At 38.6% G+C, this 22,444-nt stretch overlaps 1 protein-coding gene and 1 long non-coding RNA gene across 2 annotated transcripts in view; both read left to right on the top strand.

The window, feature by feature from the left end:
• The first annotated feature begins 332 nt into the window (after window positions 1-332).
• Window positions 333-22,444, top strand: part of LOC106997180 (uncharacterized) — a 40,352-nt gene continuing 18,240 nt past the window's right edge. Inside the window, exons 1-2 of the long non-coding RNA XR_001443312.3 lie at window positions 333-478; window positions 7,809-7,946. This is a non-coding gene — a long non-coding RNA (uncharacterized LOC106997180). The remainder of the gene's footprint in view (window positions 479-7,808; window positions 7,947-22,444) is intronic.
• On the top strand, window positions 6,282-6,701 carry PYDC2 (pyrin domain containing 2). Its single transcript, NM_001193432.1, is given in 1 exon segment — window positions 6,282-6,701. A coding segment is annotated over 1 exon segment (420 nt).

Raw genomic sequence — 22,444 nt, 5'->3', positions numbered from 1 at the left:
CCCATGAAGTAGAGAGCTGAGGGAAGTGTGAGCCTATTGTGAGGGATTAGAATAACGGGGAGCTTGGAGTATGCCTTTTCTGCCTGATGTCTGCTTAAAATAGTCTTTCTCAAAAGCCATTATCTCCAACTCTCTCTGCTGCTGCTTCCATCAGAACACTCTTCACTATTTAAAAAAGTAATATTCCTAATAAAAACCTTCATACTCCTTTGTATTTCCTCTAATGCATCTGGTAAACATGTGTAAGCTTAGACAATGTCAGAAGCTTTTTAATGTCTTTTCTATGTTTGAAGATTTCCCTCAATTTTATTGTGTCCCTATTCTCAATGCAGAATCCAGAAATTTGTCCTCCCAGACTTTTTTGGAGCAGGGGTAGAGGCATGCGACCTGGATATTCCCAACCAGAAACATCCTTAGAAAACTTTGATTCACAAGAGAGAATTTGAGGAAGTAATCACCCTCGTGCAAACTAGATCAGGTAAGCCTGATGGCTGAGGAATATGGCTTTTGGGGAGAGTGATGTTAGAAATTTTGGCATCCAGCTCGCAGTGCAGCTTCAGTACATGTCTCCATTGGCAGAAACAGTGTGGTCTGCATGAGTAGTCCCTGAATCTTGCTGTTGGTTGGACATCTTCCAACCCTGACTCCCAGCTCAGATATGTTTTCAGCAAAGCTGATTTTTTTCTGTAAAAAAAAAAATGTGTGGTTTGCAATCCTAAATCCCGAGAAATACACCATATCCCCCTACCCACTATGCGATCCCCCTTTTCCTCTCCAGTGTAAGGCTCTGCTTTATTCTTGTTTATAACTTTCCTCATCTTTATCCAGCATAGTCTTGCATAATTTTTCAGGGCTTACAAGTATATCAACACTGCAATTCTTTTTAGTCAAATCAAATTAAATTATTAAGCACCTCAGGCACCTCTGTAAGGGTTGTTTACTTATTTTTTATGAACAAAAAGTTTTCTCTTGTACTCTTTATAAATAATACTTTTTGAAAATTATGTTTTTAAATTCGTGAGCAAAATCATCATCTCTGTATAATGTGAGCACAGATTTTTCTGGACGGGACTGGTAGAGGGAAAGTGGAACAGAAAGATTAATGTAAAAGGGGAAATCCATATGATTTCATAAACCTAAGTGAAAATAAAAAGTTACAATTTAGATTAAATGCTTCAGTTTAACAGTCACATTTTGTTTGTTCTTATCTAAGTCAATGTGGCATAATGGAAGCACACAAAAAAACGTGAGATGATTGTATTCAATTCCTTCTTTCCTTAGCTCTGTGATTTTTGATAAATTATGGTTTTTGAAACTTTGCTTTGTTCATTTTCGAAATGAAATTATAACACACTGTCCACCTGAGAAGCTTGTTATGGGGGCAAGAGGGTGAAGGTAGCATTACTATAGTGCTTTATAACTTGTAGGAAGGATTATAAGCATTGTTATTTCCAGTGCTTACTTTTTTTTCCTGTAGAATACTATTCATCTCTTGAAAACCTTCTAAGTGCTTCAGAGAATTTAGGATTAAAGTAGGGAACATACCATGCTACACATCTGCTTACTTAATATAAACTTGCAATTTTCATGGATATATATAATTGGGAGAGCATTATAGATAAGAAAATATACCAACATCTCATAATTAGTAATAACTCAAATCTAACCTAAATAGCCACCAAAAAGAGAACACTACTATTTTTTTTTTTTTTCTTAGAACTGGGAACCAGGGGATGAAATTTTAGGTATAACTAGATTCAGGGACTTAAACACTGTCTTTGACAGCCTTTCTCCTGGACTTTGATTTCTGTTGATTTTCATTTGGTCTCTTTGGGTGTGGGAGCAGAGTTGACTACTGGAAGCTCTAGACTTAACACTCATTCAGTTTAGTAAACCAAACAGAAAGTGAGGCTTTTCCTGATAGTGCCAGCAAAGTTCCACGCGTTTTCATTGTCCCAGCCTGAGTTGTGTGCCTATCTCTGATCCAAACAGATCAGGGGGGTAGAATATTCTCTTTGGTCACATCTGAATCACATGCCCAAATACAATAGCTGGTGGAGTCAGCAAGTAATTTTTGAAACTTGGTGACTGAGAATGGGTGGGAGGGGAGATTCACAAAGAGAGACTAGGCATAAAAATTATGCCCATGTAATACATTTTGGGAAGGATCTATGGCCAATGTATTAAGAAACTTATGTAAAAAGTACTTTAACTTGCCTGAATGAAGTCTTGTTCTCTATAGTTACCTCTGATTTAGTAATCAGTAACTTAGACACCATCCCTATTATCTCTAGGGCAATAGGCTATTTTTACAGAGTTACTGACCATATAAATCACATTATAGTGCTCATGGTACCATCAATGTGGACAGATGCATAGAGAGTATTTCTAAAGAAATGCTCATAGAAGAGAGAAAAACATTAAAGTGATTGCAAGAAGAAAACATTGCAGAATGTGGACATGTGTGGCCTACTTTTGTGAATTTTTAATAAAAGGTTTCTGGCATGTAGAACTGCCATGTCTTCATTAGGATAATGTAGAGGCTGCTACCAAGTAGGACACATATTCCATATGACCCAGGGCACCACTGGGAAGAAAGGACTCTGAGTGTATTAGTTTTAAGCATGATGCTCCCTTCCCATAATACACAGTAAAAGCCAAATGCAGGATTTCCTAACATGAAAAGCAGATATGCAGAACTGGGCAGAGACCTGATTTTGAATTGGAGCATGTGAATGTTTATCTCAATTTTGCCAAGAACTTGCCATGTATCCTGGGGCACATCCTCTTTCCTGACTTGACCTTTGTTTCTCAATTCAAAGATTCAATTCAAAGATTTGAACTTGGCCAAGCACGGTGGCCCATGCCTGTAATCCCAGGACTTTGGGAGGCTGTGATGGGTGGATCACCTGAGGTCAGGAGTTTGAGACCAGTTTAATAACATGGTTAAACCCTGTCTCTACTAAAAATGCAAAAAAATTAGCCAGGTGAGGTGGCAGGTGCCTGTAATCCCAGATACTTGGGAGGCCAAAGCAGGAGAATCGCTTGAATCTAGGAGGCGGAGTTTGCAGTGAGCTGAGATCGAGCCACTGCACTATAGCCTGGGCAACAGAGTGAGACTTGCTCATCCACCAAAAAAAGGTTTGAACTTGATAATACCAAGAGCTACTTCCTGCCCAATGATTTTATCTTAGTAAAAATTCTATGTTTTGATTCTTTTTGAAATATGAATTAATGCAAGTAATACATTTGTGTGGTTCAAAATGTATAACTATCAAAGAAGCACTGTGAATACCTCCGTTCCATTCCCATCTATATCTACCATGTTCTGTACTAATTTCTACTTTTGCTGATTTTTAAAATATCTTTCCAGAGTTTCCTTATGAAAATTCAAACAAATATAATTTATATCCCACCTCCCATTTCTCTCACAGGAGTTACATGTGCCTTGTATTTTTTTTTTTTTTCTTGAAATGGAGTTTTGCTCTTGTTGCCCAGGCTGGAGTGCAATGGTGCGATCTTGGCTCACCGCTACCTCCATCTCCCGTGTTCAAACGATTCTCCTGCCTCAGTCTCCCAATTAGCAGGGATTACAGGCATGCGCCATATGCCCGGCTAATTTTGTATTTTTAGTAGAGATGGGGTTTCTGCATGTTGGTCAGGCTGGTCTCGAACTCCCGACCTCAGGTGATGTGCCCACCTTGGCCTCCCAAAGTGCTGGGATTACAGGCGTGAGCCACCGCGCCTGGCCAGCATGTGCCTTTTTTTTTTTTTAACTGAATATATCATGGACGTTTTTACATATCACTATGTAAGCCACCCTTCATCCTCTATTTAGCCTCTTGCTAAATACAACAGATACAACAGATCCTCAAATAACATTTTTTTCAACATCATTTTGTTTAGCATTGGTGAGAAAAAAAAATGTTCCAAACAGTGGCCACTGTCTGTCTGGAGTTTGCATGCTGGCATGCTCTACTTATGTCTGCATGGATTTTCTCTGTACTCTACTTTCCTCCCACATCCCAAAGATGTTAGGTTAATTAGTGTGTCTAAATACTCGCAGTCTGGGTGAGTGTACCCTGTGATAGGATGACGTCCGGTCCAAGATTTGTTTCCACCTGGCACCCTGAGCTGCCACATAATAAGCTCAGGCCACTCACAACCCTGAATTGGAATAAATGGATAAAAAATTATCTTACTTGTTTTTATTAATCTCTTAAAAATACATGTAGAGCTCACATTTATTTCTATGTTTAATATTAGAAGTGTTTGGGTTTTTGTTTAGAACTTTGGTGATGTTTTTGTGACCAGCATGCCATAGGAATTTAACTCTTGCTTGTATGAGTTAGCCTATGAAAAAATTGTTTTTGTTATATCATTTCATTCAAAGTTGCAGTTTCCAAGAATCTATTGAGGACATTAAGTGAGTATTTTGTTCTTAGAAATAATGCTATGCAAGCAGACATACCTGTAAGACAAATACTAGAGGTGGAAAAGCCAGGTCAAAGACCAAATGCTCTTGTAGTTTACATTTTTCAGGACTGCCTTCTCTAGGGTTCATGCAAATTTATACTCAACCTGAAACATGCACTCCAAAAAATACAAGCAAATTGAATACAGTGACCTATAGAAAGAATTGTACACAGTGACCAAGTGGGATTTATCCCAGGATGGCAAGGTTGGTTTGAACATATGAAAATCAATTAATATAATTCATCATATCAATAGAATAAAAACAAAAATTAAATGATTATCTCAATAAACACAGATAAAGCATTTGACAAAACCCAACTTCCTTTCATGATAAAAATACTACCAACTGGAAAATAGAAGGGAGCTTCCTCAATCTGATAAAAGTCATCTATGAAAACTCATAGCCAAAATTATATTTAATGGCAAAATGAATGCTTTGTCCTAAAATCAGGACCACCTCAATGCTATCTGCTCTTAGCATGACCATACAGCATTACATTAGTGGTGCTAGCCTTAGCAACTAGACAAGACAAGAAAGGCAACTGGATTATAATGGAAGTGAAACTATCTGTATTAGCAGATAACATAATTTTGTATATAGGAAATCCTAAAAAAATCACTTGAAACCTGTTAGAACTACTAAATTAATTCATCCAGGTTTCAGGATACAAGATCATATATAAAAATCAATTTTACTTCTACACACTTGTAATGAACAATCCAAAACTGAAATTAAAACAATTCCTTTTAGAATCATATCAAATAGAATAAAATACCTAGAAATAAATTTTAACAAAGAGGTAAACCTTAGACTCTGAAAATTACAAGACATTATTGAGAGAAATTAAAGATCTAAACAAGTGGAAAGCATCTCATGTTTATAGATTGGAAGACTTAATTTACGTTGTTAAGATGGCACTACTCCCCAAACTGATCTACATATTCAATACAATCCCTGTCAGAATCTCAGCTTACTTTATGTAGAAATGGGCAAACTAGTTAGAAAATTCAAGTAGTATCGCATAGACCCAGTACAGCCAAGATGATCTTGAAAACTAAGAGCAAACAATGACAATTCACCTTTCCTTATTTCATGACTTAATACAAAGCAATGGTAATTAAGATAGTGTGGTACTGGCACAAGGACAGACATATCGCTCAATAAAACAGAAATGAGAGTCCAAAAATAAGCCCGTATATCTGTGGTCAACTGACTTTCAACAAGGGTTTCAAGACCATGCAATGGGATAAGAATAGACTTTTCAACAAGTGGTGCTTAGACAAGTAGATTTCTACATGCAGAAGAATAAATTTGGACCTCTACTTCATGCCATACACAAAAATTAACTCAAAATCTATCAAAGACCCAAATATAAGAGTTAAAGTTGTAATATTCTTACAGTAAATGATAGGGGTAATCTTTATGACCTGAGACTTGGCGAAAGATTCTTAGACATGATATCAAAAGCATAAGCAACAAGAGAAAAATGGATAAATTTGGTTTCATCAAAATGAAAAACATTTGTGCCTTAAAGGACACTATCATTAAACTGATAAGACAACTCACAGAATGGGAGCAATGATTTGCATATTGCATATCTGATGAAGGACCTGTCCCTAGACTATATAAAGAACTCTTACAACTCAGGAATAAAAAGACAATTAACTCAATTTTAAAATGAGCAAAAATCTGAATTACTATTTCTCCTAAAAAGATATAAAAATATATGCTTATTAGTATATGAAAAGATGTAAGAACCAGCGGGTAGGGCCAGGCATTGGGAGAGCTCCCCACGCAGGACAAGATGGCATCTTCTGCACAGCTGGACTTCAACCTTCAGGCTCTTCTGGAGCAACTCAGCCAGGATGAGTTGAGCAAGTTCAAGTCTCTGATCAGAACAATCTCCCTGGGAAAGGAGCTACAGACAGTCCCCCAGATGGAGGTAGACAAGGCTAATGGGAAGCAACTGGTAGAAATCTTCACCAGCCACTCCTACAGCTACTGGGCAGGGATGGCAGCCATCCAGGGCTTTGAAAAGATGAACGAAACCCATCTGTCTGAGAGAGCTGATGAATGTCGTGTGATGCCCCTACTTTCACCCCTCCGGTATAGTGAGTTGATGGCTGAGCTAGATGTTGCTTTAGCCTTGGTTCTGCCTCTGTTTTACATGCACATGTCACTTAACCTTGTTATATATGAAATATCTATATCACCAGTATATTGAGAGAAATAAAGGTGAACTAATTCACATCCCCCCACTCAAAGGACTTTGATCCAAAAGGGCAGAGAAGAGTGGTAGATAAACAATAAGAGCACATGTGATAAGTGTCTTGAATGAGATATGGAAATAAGGCTAGGGGATTCCAGGGGATGGAAACATTCAAGCCTTCAAGAACGTCAAGCAATTCTGTATCAGTAGTTGGCATTTCAATAGACTTTGAAGGATGGAGAATTTGCCACTCTCGACTAGGGGAAAGGATGCCCAAGCGGAGGAACAGCATGAGCAGAAGTAGGAATGTAAAGGGCAAGACAGTGAATAGTGACAAATTCAGTTTGATAAGGGTAGCAGTAGAGATTGTAGGGAAGGATTTTGTGCAGCTAAAGGAATGACAGGGGAGATATCTTCACAAAGAATAGTCAGTCTAGAAGTCCTTTTAGGTAGTCCCAAATTTATAACCATAAACAATGGAAGGAGGACAGTACAAAGAAGAGCTCTACATAAGAAAGCATGAAACTGCTTCAGAATTGCTGTGAGGCTTCTTTCCTCTGGAGATGAAATGTCACCGCATTTCTCAGACGACAATAGTATGATACTGCTCCAAAGGGAAAAGAAAAAGTACTGACTCTGACGACCATAATTGTATCTGGCCATTTTCCCTTTATATCATTGGCTGTACTGCAGGCTTTCAATATAGACTTAGAGGATGACTGGTCCAAAGACTCACCTATTAAAAGGTAAGATGTCCATAGAGTGAATAAATAAGAAATAGCCCAACCAATTCAAACATATTAGGGTATAGCCAAATTTCTTAATTTATTACTTGGTTAGCATAAAATGATAAATATTTCAGAAAAATAGAGGCAATAATCTTTCCCAATATATTATTGTTTTGAAATATATGAATAAATAAAACTAACATCTTAAATTGGTAGCTTTTTATTTTCAAAGTGGGTTCACATCTATATTCTCACAGCTTAAGAGATTATCAGAGCATGAAATTTTTGCCCTATTTTACAAATGGGGAGACTGAGAATAAGGTATTCATGATTTTCTGAGAAATAAAAGGCTTTTGAAGTGACCAAAGAGCTAGTGTTAACTTTCCTTTTACAGATGTTAGAACAGAGGCCTGTGGGAGTAGTTGACTTGTCCAAAGACTCAGAACTAGTGACTGATGAAGTTGGGACTCAAATCCTACATTCTACCTCTTAAACCAGGAAACTTCCCTCTACACCCCACTGTTTCTGAAGAGTAAGTAAGAGCTTTCCTTTTGATCATTGCCTCTATATGATTCAGCAAATACCCAATTTCTATTTCACAAGAATGTGGTCGAGTCTATTAAACGTCCCGTAGACGTGAGCATCCGCACAGTTTCTTCCCTCCTGCACTCTCTTAAATGATACATTCCTTACCTGCACAGGGGTGACATTTAAAATAAAGCCAAATAATTTTCTGTTTTTGAAAATGTCAAAGATGATCAGGGATCACATCCAGGCTTGGAGCTACGGTACCTTTTTTTTTTTTTTTAAATGACTGCGCAGTTTAAACACATATGGGTAGATATAATCTCTGGGTTTCTCCTGGTGAGCTGAGGTTTTGAAATTCACTTAATCCCTTGCTATCTTAGAATCAGTATCATGCACGATATAGGCCAACCAAAATTTAGTGTTTATGGTTATATAAAAAAAATCATGGCAGGCTGTAAGTCAACGAAGGACAAGAACAGTTTGCCACTTCATAAGCTTTAGATGATCCAGATAATTTAGAAAATTCTTTCCTCAAGGAAAAATAACATTCATTACAGACTGAAAAAAAACAGCTGATGACAGTATTTGTGATACACAAAATATCCTATTTTTAATAGTCATCACATATGGATTGTTATTTGGATACAGAAAAAATATTTTTGTAGTTCTACCTTCAAAGAGGATGGTAAAAGTTTTATGCGCAAGTGACTCATAGCTTTTCTTTCCATCCTCATTTTGTGTGATCTTAGGAAAAAAACCCTTCATCTCTATGGTGATTCAGTTGACCATTTTTGATCATGTATTTATAGTTTCTCTGTCAACAAATGCTTTTTTTTAGGGCTTCCTAGATGTTATGATATAAAAATTGTATGGCTACTGGCTAGTTAACAAACACTTCCCTTATAATTTTGGAAGAGAGCAAATTTTCTTTTGTATACTTTTTATTAACATGAATATAGTGGCTCCAAAGGGCTGGACTGGTGCATGGAGTTCCCCCAAGTGATGAAGCAGTGCATGGGTAAGTTGTCAGACAGCGCAGTCACCAGTCACCAGTCACCAGAAAATGACTGAAGGCAGCACTCTTTCTTCATATGGGGATTTCCATGTTTCTTCATCAAGCTTGTGTCATGTTTCTACTTAGCTGCATTACAAAATTTTCTTTTGTGGAGAGCATGGGATTTAGCTATGCATTTTGTGAAAGCATGTTTATAATTAATTGAGTAACTATACTGCTTAGGAATCACAAGAGGCCATCACTGGACCTGGTTTTGGGCTCTGGCAAATAGCATGGGTAATGAGGCAGAGGAGGTGACGGTAGAGAAGTCAGGGTAAGATAAGGGTTTAGCCTGGGCACAGTGGCTCAATGCCTGTAATCCCAGCACTTTGAGAGATAGTGGATCACCTGAGGTCAGGAGTTCAAGACCAGCCTGACCAATATGGTGAAACCCTGTCTCTACTAAAAATACAAAAATTAGCTGGATGTGGTGGTGGGTGCCTATGGTCCCAGCTACTCAGGAGGCTAAGGCAGGAGAATTGCTTGAACCCGGGAGGTAGAGGTTGCAGTGAGGAGAGATTGCGCCACTGCACTCCAGCCTGGGCGAGAGACTGAGATTCAGTCTCAAAAAAAAAAAAAAAAAAGAAAGAAAAAAGAAAGGTTTAGTTTCTGATCTTTAGGCATCATCATGGCAACAAGTGACTGATCTTTCTTGCTTTCTTGCCTGTCAGAGACACGGAGTGAGAGAAACTTCTGGGGATCCCTGCTGTGTGTTACAACAGGCTGTTGCTCCTTAACCTGTAGTTCAAGGGTATCACTAGAATAGGTGAATTCCATAAGAAAATGAAAAAGAAGTTTATTAAAGTCTATTAAAGCAAAGCCAAGGACTTAATCCCTAAAATGTTCTCATGAGATGGCAGGCAGAGCATAAAATCAAAAGTAAGTCTCCTATTCCACCTCCTCATTGCAGATTCACTGCCAGAAGTGACTTAGTTTACCTTTTCTGATTTGCGTTTTTCTGGTGGGCACCTACAGCTACTCACTCCATTGCCCATAAATTTGAGAAATAAACATAATTTTTTCAATTTCTTGATCCATCAGTGTTCAGCAGTAGTAGGTGATTCCAAAAACAAAAGATGTAGTGTTTGCTCTTGCATAATACAACCTTACTCCCATCTCTCCTTCTCTCCTGTCTCCTAGTTCATAAAGAGTTTTATCATTTTAAACATTTTAACATTTCCATGGTTTATAGATTTGAGACCTTTTTTTTGAAAGGTGGAGTCTCGCTCTGTTGCTTAGGCTGGAGTGCAATGGCGTGATCTAGGCTCACTGCCACCTCTGCCTCCTGGGTTCAGGCGATTCTCCTGTCTCAGCTTCCCAAGTAGCTGGGACTACAGGCATGTGCCACCATGCCCAGCTAATTTTTGTACTTTTTAGTAAAGACAGGGTTTCACTATGTGTTTGCCAGGCTAGACCCAAACTCCTGACCTCAGGTGATCCACCCGCCTCGGCCTCCTAAAGTGCTGGGATTACAGGCATGAGCCACTGTGCCCGGCCCAGATTTGATACTTTTGTGCTTTGCTTACAACTTGAAATAATAAAATTCAGCAGTGTTTACATTATTAGGATAAGGCAAATATTATTCACTGCAGAACCAAGTAGTGAAATTTGATCTGTAGAAAAAAGGAAATGTAATCTTAAAACCTTACGTTTGAGTCACATTAAAGAGAATTTTCTGCAAGTCAAGAACAAGTGAATTCTCTTTTATTACAGCCTGTTAATTGTTCATTGTAATGCCACATTTTATATCAATTCATATGTCAACCATGAGGGGGCAAGGCTTTCAGGTATTTGCCTGGGAAACTGAGGCGTTTGGAGAAAATGTCTAAGAGAAGAGATAAGGAATGAGTGAGGACTGTTTGATCAATGAGGTTTTAATTGTCACAGCAAAGAGGTCTTTCGTAAACTTGTTCCTGGCTCCGAGACAGGAAGCAAACAGGTAATAAATAAGACAATTATTTTCAGTGAAACTTCTGTAGGTTAGTTAAGGCATAGGGTATTATTGCTTTGATGATTTGATATACTGCTAACTGAATAAAATATAAAAAGGGTAAGAGAAATAATTACATAACTCTATCCAGTGAATTTTCCAGGACTTGAACAAAAACATTCAATGATACTGGCTTACAGGGCCTAGTGGAGATGGTGGAGTTAGTGAACATAGTGTACAAGGGTGGCTGGAACATGGCAGAATGTAGTAGAAACAGCTACTTTATGCAATGGACATGGGGCTCTCAAGAAGCAGATGTGGACCAAGCAAAAGTGGCAGTACCTAGAAAGAGCTATAGCTCTCACTGAAAGCAATTCACACCTGGAAGAAAGTATAGCACCCACTGTACGTTGTTGTGCCCAACAGATTTTACTGTCCCTAGAAAAAGAAAATTGGTTTAGAAGATGGGAAGAAGGGGTGGATGTCATATGAAAAATGAGATGGGAAGAAGGGGTGGATGTCATATGAAAGATGAGATGGGAAGAAGGGGTGAATGTTACATGAAAAAGATGAGCAGCTTTTTCATGAGATTTCCCTGAGGACATAATTAGGAGAGAGAGAGTAGAGGGAAAAAACACTAGTCAAAATTTTGTGTGTAAATATATATATATATATGTAGTATTTTGTATAGATCCTTGATAAATGTAAACACTTTAATTTGCAGTTGTATGAAGACATTTTTCTAGAGCAATATTACATTGTGGGAAAAAGTATGAGATTTTGGTCAGAGGAAGAACTATGTTTGAAAAGCTCTTGCACAAGTCTCTCTAAGATGATCTGAGCCTCATTTTTTCTAACCTGTAAATAGGGAATAAGAAACCCCCTCTTTCTTACCAGGTGTAAGAATGAACTGGAGAGATGTGAAAATCACATGTGAAACCCAATGGGTTATAGGACTATTGGCTTTTCTTCTACAGAATAATCTAATTTTAGAAATACTCTTCTTCGGATACCTGCTCCCCAAAATCTGGAGCTCAGATAAACCTTTTTATCCCTTGTTTACTAAGCAGCAGTGATAAATGTAATATTTACCCACCTCATTAATACAGTTATCTGGCTTGGTCTACTCTAGGGTCAAATGTATCGTCGGTGTTTTGACTTCTTTCAAGAACACTCAGAGAAGGGTATAGGTTATGGTCCTGAAAAATAATAACTTTATTGCCCAGACTGTCCTAGGCAGAATTTTCTCCTGAGATGACAGTTCAAATTCCCTATTCCTGACTACCAGATGAATCAACACAACTTATGAAAGCAAATAAGTAATAAATACATGACAGTTCAAATTCCCTTTTCCTGACTACCAGGTGAATCAACACAACTTATGGATTTATTAACAAACCTATTGGTATTGTTGAGGATTTTAAAAATAAATTAATTTTTGTTATTATAAGTCGTTATCTAGATTTTTTCAATACTTATTGATTGTACTTATGTGAGGGTAGTAATCAGTATGGTAGAAGAGGAAGAGCACTAGAATACAATTTCAAAAAATGGGGAACTTAAACTTGGTTTATTCTCTTCCTTCCTTTCTCTTATTTCCTTGTTTTTCTTTTTCTTTTTTTTTTCTTTTTGAGACAGAGTCTCTCTCTGTTGCCCGGGCTGGAGTGCGATGGTGCGATCTTGGCTCACTGCAACCTCAGCCTCCTGGGTTCAAGTGAATCTCCTGCCTCAGCCTCCTGAGAAGCTGGAATTTCAGGCGCCCACCACCACGCCTGGCTAATTTTTGTATTTTTAGTAGAGACGAGGTTTCGCCATGTTGGCCAGGCTGGGTGATTCACCTGCCTCGGCCTCCCAAAGTGCTGGGATTACAGGCATGAGCCACTGCCCCCAGCCCCTCTTATTTCTAATTAATAAATAATATTTGTATTTATTTACGGGGTATAAAAAAGGCCATCAGGAAAACATTCACTGGAAGTCTTACTTGTAGAACTTAAACTTGAAAAATGAGTAGAATGTGGACATGTGGAGATAGACCTAGATTGTGAGACTTAGAAACTACACATGCAAAGGTTCTGAGGTCAAAAATCATGGCCCGTATACAAGAAATGGTGAAAGAGTATCATTTGGCTTGAGTTTGAGCGTGAGAAACGGAATGTTAAGCTACCATTTCACACTAATGACTATGAGGCAGAATTAAAAAGTGTTTCCTAATATGCAATGTAGAAAAGCCAAATGTAAAATTACATCTCTATGCTGACTTCAGCTTCATAAATTATGTCTGCTCATGAGCAAAGGCTGAAAGGAAATGCTACCCACAACAAAATTTATAAACAGATGGTATTAGACTAGAAATTTCTCATTTTTAATTTTTTTATTGTTGTTATACATTAAATAGTTGGAAATGCATGAAAGTAGTTTGTGGATGGGTACATTTTATGAATGTGAGACTTTCAGACATTTATACATACCTTAAAAATATAACTAAATTGCACATGAAACTCAGTGGCCATTATTCACACTCTAATTTCTAGGAATCCAGCACGATGAAAATTCTAGAAATTCTCCTTTCCTTTCTCATTTGAAAGGCGGCATAAAGTACATATGCAAGGTGTTCCTGTTTATAGCAAAGACACATCTAATATGTAACCATCTGAGAGGAAGGGCTGATTTTTTAGCAGGGCATTATGATGACAAAGCTTGGCAATCTGTCAAAAAAGTAAAACATGGAGAATTATTTAAATTAAAGTGATAAAATTCAAAGATTACATAACATTTCATAGAGGCTGAGTTATGCTCAAGGGACTCACTTATTAGGCAGTCTTACGATAGAAGGTGAAATATATCCATCTATTCAAAAAGCAGTTTATTGCTCACCTGATTGTCATGCTAACCTCAGCATTCTCTCAAGGTAGCTCGAAGCAGAATTAGTTGCAACAGTGTTCATAGGTCTATCCACATCCATCTTATCGCCAAGATGAACTACATTTGTTTGCAGGAAAAAAGGGAGAAGATGTCATTGATTGCTATAACTTATTGTAAAGCTGCATACTTATTTGGTGCTTTTATTAAATTCGTTTTTTCTAATCATCAAAATATATACGTATGTATTGCTATCTTCTGCAATGCGTTTGACTTCTCAGAAGCTATAGTCAGACATTAAGCAGAATAACTTACTTGACTAAATCACTAAATTTTGTGCTGTTAAGACTGGAAAAAATTACACATCAAACCACCTCATTTTATACAGGGAAACTGAGGATCAGAGAAAGCAATATTTCCATGCAATTTCACAGTAAAATTCAGTGGTAGTGAAAGGCTAAAAAAAAAGTCTCTTCCTTCCCCATTTAGTACTCTCTTTCTAAGTAACATACCACGTTTTTATCGGAAATACAGAGTAGGTTAAAGGAAAACAATTATAAGCATGTCTTAGAACATTAAAGTAGGAAATTAAATTTGATTTATGGAAGAAAAAAAGAAATTAAATTTACCTCCCTTTTAGAAGAGTAGTAATTATCACATTGCTCAATGATGGAAATGGGCATTGTTAGAGAGTGACTTGGGGCTGATATGTGTCATCTTTATCTTTCTTATGTGTCCTTCACTATGATTACTCACTAATATAAACTAAAATGATGCTCTTTGAAAACGGCAATAGAAGGAAACAGTCAATAGTTAATACTGAAATATTTATTTACTTTCTAACTACAGTGAGCCCAGTAAAAGGCTCTAGAGGGCTACTACAGCATGATAGGTTCTTATTCTTGAGGAAATTAAAATCTAGTTAGAAAAGGAAGTATAAAATATACAATAAATCAACAAAAATACCAAAAGAATGCACTTATTTGCAAATTTATTGCATATAATCACTAAGAAGACATACAAGTGACCAACAGACATATGAAAAAGTGCTCAACATCACTAATCATCAGAGAAATGCAAGTTCAAACCTCAATGAAGTACCATCTCACACCAGTCAGAATGGCTATTATTAAAAAGTCAAAAAACAAAAAACAGCTGTTGGTGAGGATATGGAGAAAAGGAAATGCTTATATACTGTTGGTGGGAATGTAAATTGGTACAACCTCTATGGAAAACAGGATGGAGACTTCCCAAAGAACTAAAAATAGAACTATCATGGAATCATCAATCCCACTATTGGGTACCCACCCAAAGGAAAATAAATCATTATATAAAAAAGACACCTGCAGAAAGAGGAGGCAGAGCAAGATGTCCAAATAGAAGCCTTCACTAATCATCCTGACTGCAGGAATATTAAACTGAACAACTATTCTCTCTCTTTCACACACACACACACACAAACACACACATACACACAAACACACACACACACAATCACCTTCATAAGAACCATAAATCAGGTGAGTAATCACAGTACCTGGTTTTAATGTGATATCACTGAAGGAGACACTAAAGATAGGAGAGGCAATCTTGAGTTGCCAGTGTCACCCCTCTTCCATCCCCCAGCAGCAGCCACATGTCACAGAGAGAGAATCTGTGCACTTGGGGAAGGAAGAGCACAGTGATAAAGGGATTTTGCTCTAGAAATCAGTGCTGCCCTGTCACAGTGGAAAGCAACACCAGGCAGAACTCAGCTGGAGCCCGTGAAGGGATTATTTAGCCCTAACCAGAAGAGAAGTACCCATCCTCCCGTCAGAACCTGAATTCTGGCAAGCCTCACCACTGTTGCCCAAAGTGCTCTGGGATTCTAAATAAACTTTAAAAGCAGTCTAGGGCACAAGGACTGCAATTCCTGGGCATGTCCTGGTGCTGTCCTGGGCTCAGAGCCAGCAGACTTGGGGGACAAGTGACCTAGTGAGATACCAGCTTTGTCTGCCGAGTGATTGCTTGCACCACACCTCCCAAACTCCAGGCAGCACAACTTGCAGCTCCAGGAAAGACTCCTTCCCTCCTCATGAGTAGAGGAGGGGGAAGAGTAAAGAGGTCTTTGTTTTACAACTTGGATACCGGCTTAGCCAGAGTAGGACAGAACACCAGCAGAGTTGTGAGGGTCTGATTTCAGGACCCCACTCCTAGACGACATTTCTAGACATAGCCTAGGCCAGAAGGGAACCTGCTGCCTTGAAGGGAAGGACTGACTCCTGGCAGGAGTCATCATCTGCTGACTAAAGAGCCTTTGGGCCCTGAGTAATCAGCAGTGGTAGCCAGGCAGTGCTCACTGTGGGCCTTGGGTGAGCCTCGGTAGCCAGTTCGCCATGGGCCTTGGGTGAGACTCAGAGACGTGCTGGCTTCAGGTGTGACCTAGTGCATTCCCAGCTATGCTGGCTATGGGAAGAGACTCCCTCTGCTTGAGAAAATGTGATAGAAGAGTAAAAGGGACTTTATCTTGCAGCTTAGGTATCAGCTTGGCCACAGTGGGATAGAGCACCAAATGGGCTCTTGGGGTTCACAATTCTATACATTGCCTCTTGGATGGCATTTCTGAACCTGTGTTATGTCACAGGGGAGCCCACTGCCCTGTAGATAAAGCCCCAGGCATTTACAAGAAGTTAACTGAAGACCACTTGGGCCTTGAGTGAATGTTGGTGGTAGACTGGCTGATATGGTTCAACTCTGTGTCCTCACCAAAATCTCATCTTGAATTGTATTCCCGTAATTCTCACGTGTTATAGGAGGGACCCAGTGGGAGAGAACTTGAATCTTGGAGGTGGTTTCCTCCATCCTGTTCTCACAGGAGTGAGTAAGTCTCACGTGATCTGATGGGTTTGTCAGGGGTTTCCACTTTTGCATCTTTATTTTCTCTTGCCGCTGAGATGTAAGAAATGCCTTTTGCCTCCTGCCATGATTCTGAGGTCTCCCCAGCCATGTGGAACTGTAAGTCCAATTAAACCTCTTTCTCCCCAGTCTCAGGTTTGTCTTTATCAGCAGCTTGAAAACAGACTAATATAGTAAATTGGTACCAGTAGAGTGGGGCACTGCTGAAAAGATACCTGAATACATGGAAGCCACTTTGGAACTGGGTATTAGACAGAGGTTGAAGCAGTTTGGAGGGCTCAGAAGACAGAAGAATGTGGGAAAGTTTGGAACCTCCTAGAGACTTGTTGAATGGCTTTGACAAAAATTCTGAGAGTGATAAGAAAAATAAGGTCCAGGCTGAGGTGGTCTCAGATGGAGATGAGGAACTTGTTGGGAATCAGAGCAAAGGTGACTCTTGTTATGTTTCAGCAAAGAGACTGGTTGCATTTTGCCCCCACCCTAGAGATTTGTGGAACTTTGAACTTGAGAGAGATAATTTAGGGTATCTGGCAGAAGAAATTTCTAAGTGGCAAAGCATTCAAAAGGTGATTTGGGTGATGTTAAAAGCATTACGTTTTAAAAAGGAAACAGCATAAAAGTTTGGAAAATTTGTAGCCTGACAATATGATAGAAGAGAAAATCCCATTTTCTGAGGAGAAATTCAAGCCAGCTGCAGAAATTTGCATAAGTAACAAGGAGTCGAATGTTAATACCCAAAGCAATTGGAAAAATGTCTTCAGGGCATGCCATAGGTCTTCGTGACAGCCCCTCACATCACAGACCTGGAAGCTTAGGAGGAAAAAATGATTTTGTGGGCTCGACCCAGGGTCCCCATGCTGTGTGTAGCCTAGGGACTTTGTGCCCTGCATCCCAGTGCCCCAGCCATTGCTAAAAGGGGCCGAGGTACAGCTCCACCCATGGTTTCCGGGGGTGCAAGCTCCAAACCTTGGCAGCTTCCACATGGTGTTGAGCCTGAGGGTGCACAGAAGTCAAGAATTGAGGTTTGGGAGCTTCCACCTAGATTTCGGAGGATATATGGAAACAACTGGATGCCCAGGCAGAAGTTTGCTGCAGGGGTGGGGCTTTCATGGAGAACCTCTGCTAGGGCAGTTTGGGAGGGAAATGTGGGGTTAGAGCCCCCACACAGAGTCCCTACTGAGGCACTGCCTAGTGGAGCTGTAAGAAGAGGGCCACTGGCCTCCAGAGACCAGAATGGTATATCCACTGACAGCTTGCACTGTGTGCCTGGAAAAGCCACAGACACTCAATGCCAGCTTGTGAAAGCAGCCAAGAGGGAAGCTATACCCTGCAAAGCCACAGGGGTGGAGCTGCCCAAGATTATGGGAACCTACCTTTCTTGCATCAGTGTGATCTGGATATGAGACATGGAGTCAAAGGAGATCATGTTGTAGCTGTAGAATTTAACTACCCTGCTGGATTTCAGACTTGCATGGGCCCTGTAACCTCTGTTTCGGCCAATTTCTCCTATTTGGAATGACTATATTTATGCAATACCTGTAACCCCATTGTATCTAGGAAGTAACTAGCTTGCTTTTGATGTTACAGGCTTGTGGGTGGAAGGGACCTGCCTTGTCTCAGATGACACTTTGGACTTTTGGGTTAATGCTGAAATGAGTTAAGACTTTGGAGGATTGTTGGGAAGGCATGATTTGTTTTGAAATGTGGGGACATGAAATTTGGAGGGGCCAGGGGCGGAATGATATGGTTTGGCTCAGTGTTCCTACCCAAATCTCATCTTGAACTGTACTCCTATAATTCCCACATGTTGTGGGAGGGACCTGGTGGGAGACAATTTGAATCATGGGGGCAGTTTCCCCCATACTGTTCTTATGGTAGTGAATCAGTCTCACAAGATCTGATGGTTTTATCAGGGGTTTCTGCTTTTGCCGCTTCCTCATTTTCTCTTGCCCCTGCCATGTAAGAAGTGCCTTTCACCTCCCGCCATGATTATGAGGCCTCCCCAGCCATGTGGAACTGTAAGTCCAATGAAACCTCTTTCTCTTCCTGGTCTCGGATATGTCTTTGTCAGCAGTGTGAAAATGGACTGATACACTGGTGGTATTTGCTGTGGGCCTGAGGCAGTGTTGACCGTGGGGAGAGACTCCTCTGCTTGTGCAAAGGGGAAAGGAGAATAATAAGGACTTTGTTTTGTTGCTTATGTGCCAGATCAGCCAGAGTAGAAGAGAGCACCAGGTAGATTCCTAAAGTTTCTCACTCCAGCCTTGGATCCCAAGTGGACTCTCTGGACTTACCCAGGGCTGGAGAAAACTTTCTGTCTCGAAGGAAAGAACACAAATAGCAGAAGTAAGTCCTTAAGTATAAATAACAACATTTAATGTCAATAGACTAAACTATCTATTCAGAAGACATAGAGTGGCTGAATGGATTTAAAAAAATCACCAACACTCTGTAGCCTAAAAGAAACACACCTCACCTATCAAGACAGACTGAAAATAAAGGGAAGACACAAAGAGGTTATTATATAATAATGAAGGGTTCAATTCAGCAAGAAGGTATAAGAATTGTAAATACAAATGCACGTAACCCTGGAGCACCCTGATTTATAAAGCAACTATCATTAGAGCTAAAGGGAGAGCTTGATCCCAATACAAGAATAGCTGGAGAGTTCAACATCAAACTTTCAGGACTGAAAAGATAATTCAGACAAAATAAAGATACATTAGACTGAAAAGGCACTGTACACCAAATGTCCCTAATAGAACATTTCATTCAATGGCTGCAGAATACACATTTTACTCCTAAGCACATGAATCATTCTCAAGAATAGACCATATAGGCTACAAAATAAGTCTTCAAAAACTCAAAAAAAAATTGAAATTATATTAAATATCTTCTCTCTAGAATGGAATAAAATGAAAATTAATTACAAGAGGGATTTTGGAAACCATAAAAAAACAGAAATTGTACAGTATACTCCTCAATGACCAGTGGATAAATGAAGAAATTAAGAAGGAAATTAGGGCCGGGCGCGGTGGCTCACGCCTGTAATCCCAGCACTTTGGGAGGCCGAGGCGGGCGGATCACAAGGTCAGGAGATCGAGACCACAGTGAAACCTCGTCTCTACTAAAAATACAAAAAATTAGCCGGGCGCGGTTGTGGGCGCCTGTAGTCCCAGCTACTCGGGAGGCTGAGGCAGGAGAATGGCGTGAACCTGGGAGGCGGAGCTTGCAGTGAGCCGAGATCGCGCCACTGCACTCCAGCCTGGGCTGGGCGACAGAGCGAGACTCCATCTCAAAAAAAAAAAAAAAAAAAAAAAAAAAAAAAAGGAAATTAAATATTTCTTGAAACAAGTGATAACGAAAATACAACATACCAAAACCTATGGGATACCGTAGAAGCAGTACTGGGGGAAAGTTTATGGCTATAAGCACTTACATCAGTAAAGTAGAGAAAGTGCAGCAAATACACAACTAATAATACTTCTTAAAGAACTAAAAAAACAAGAAAAAAACAGAACCGAAATTGGTAGAAGAAAAGAAATAATAAAAACCCAAGGATATATAAACAAAATTGAAACAAAATTCAAAAAATCAGAAAAATGAAAAGTTGTTTTTTCCTGAAAAGACAAATAAAATTTTCAAACCTTTAGTCAGACTAAGAAAAAAAAAAGAGGTAAGACCCAAATAAATAATATCAGAGATGAGAAAGGAGACATTACAACTGATACCACAAACATTCAAAGAATTGTTAGAGGCTACTCTGAACAAGTCTATGCCAATAACTTGCAAAATCTAGAAGAAATGGATAAAGTTCTAGACACATATACCCTACCAAGATTGAATAATAAAGACATAGAAAAAATCAACAGAGAAATAACTAGTAACGAGAATTAAGCAGTAATAAAAAGTATTCCAGCAAAGAAAAGTCAAAGGCCTGATGGCTTCACAGCTGAATTTTACCAAACACTTAATGAAGATTTAATACCAATCCTACTGAAACTATTCAAAAAACTAGAGGAGAAATAAATGCCTCCAAACTCATTCTACCAGGCCATAATTACCCTGATACCAAACCATGCAAAGACACATTACAATAACAGTAATGACAACAAATAAACAAACAAAAAACTTAAGGCCAATATCCCAGTGAATATTTATGCAAAAATTCTCAGCAAAATATTAGCAAACTGAATGGAACATCACATTAAAAAGGTCATTTGTTATAACGAAGTGGGATTTATCCTAGGGAAGCAACACATACAAATCAATCAATGTGATACATCATGTCAACAGAATAAAGGACAAAAACATGGTTATTTGAATTGATGCTGAAAAAGCATTTAAAAAAATTCACAATCCCTTCATGATAAAAACACTCTAAAAACTGTGTATAAAAGGACCGTTACTCAACAAATAAAAGCCATATACAACGGACTCACAGATACTATCATACTGAATGCAGAAAAACTGCAAATCTTTCCTCTGAGATTTGGAACATGAGGTGGAACAGTGGTAAAAGGATGTCCACTTTTACCACTGTTATTCAACATATTATTGGAAGCCCTAGCTAGAGCAATCAGACAGGAGAAAGAAATAAAAGGCATCAAAATTGGAAAAGAAGAAGTCAAGTTATCCTTGCTTGCAGGTGCCATAATCTTTTATATTTGAAAGAAACCTAAAGACCCCACCAAAAAACCATTGGAACTGATAAACAGTAAAGTTTCAGGATACAAAATAACATAAGAAAATCAGTAGTATTTATATATGCCAGCAGCAAACAATCTAAAATAGAAATCAAGAAAATAACCCCATTTATAATACCTATCAAAAAAATAAAATACCTAGGAATTAACATAACCAAAGGAGTGAAAGATCTCTGCAATGAAAACTATAAAATGTTGATGAAAAACATTGAAGAGGAAACAAAAATGGAAGGATATTCAATGTTCATGGATTGGAAGAATCAATATTTTTAAATGTCCACACTTCTAAAGGAATCTACAGATTCAATGCAATCCTTATCAAAATAACAAAGACATTCTTCACAGAAATAGAAAAAACAATCCTAAAATATACATGGAACTAGAAAAGATGCTGAATAACCAAAGCTCTCCTGAACACAAAGAGCAAAACTGGAGGAATCACATTACCTCACTTCAAATTATACTACAGAACTATAGTAACCCAAACAGCATGGTACTGGCATAAAAACAGACACACATAGACCAATGGAACAGAACAGAGAAACCAAAAACAAATACAAACACCTACAGTGAACTCATTTTTGACAAAAGTATGAAGAATATAAACTGGGGAAAAGACAGTCTCTTCAATAAATGGTGTTAGGAAAACTGAATATCCATATGCTGAAGAATGAAACTAGACCCCTATCTCTCACCATATACAAAAATCAAATAAAAATGTTCATATACTTAAATCTAAGACTTCAAACTATGAAACTACTACAAGAAAACATTGGGGGAAACTCTCTAGGACATTGATCTGAGCAAAAATTTCTTGAGTCATATACCACAAGCACAGGCAACCAAAGCAAAAATGGACAAATAGGAAAACCTTAAGTTAAAAAGTTTCTGCACAGTAAAAGAAACAATAAACAAAACGAAGAGGGAACTCACAGAATGGGAGAAAATATCTGCAAACTATTCATCTTACAAGGAATTAATAAACAGAATATATATGAGGAGCTTAAACAGCTCTATGGGAAGAAATCTAATAATCTGATTTAAAAATGTACAAAAGA

Source organism: Macaca mulatta, chromosome 2 (genome assembly GCF_049350105.2).
Source record: "Macaca mulatta isolate MMU2019108-1 chromosome 2, T2T-MMU8v2.0, whole genome shotgun sequence".
Lineage (NCBI taxonomy): Eukaryota > Metazoa > Chordata > Mammalia > Primates > Cercopithecidae > Macaca > Macaca mulatta.
The sequence above is the reverse complement of the archived record's forward strand: the minus strand, read 5'-3'. Positions and strand labels throughout refer to the sequence as shown.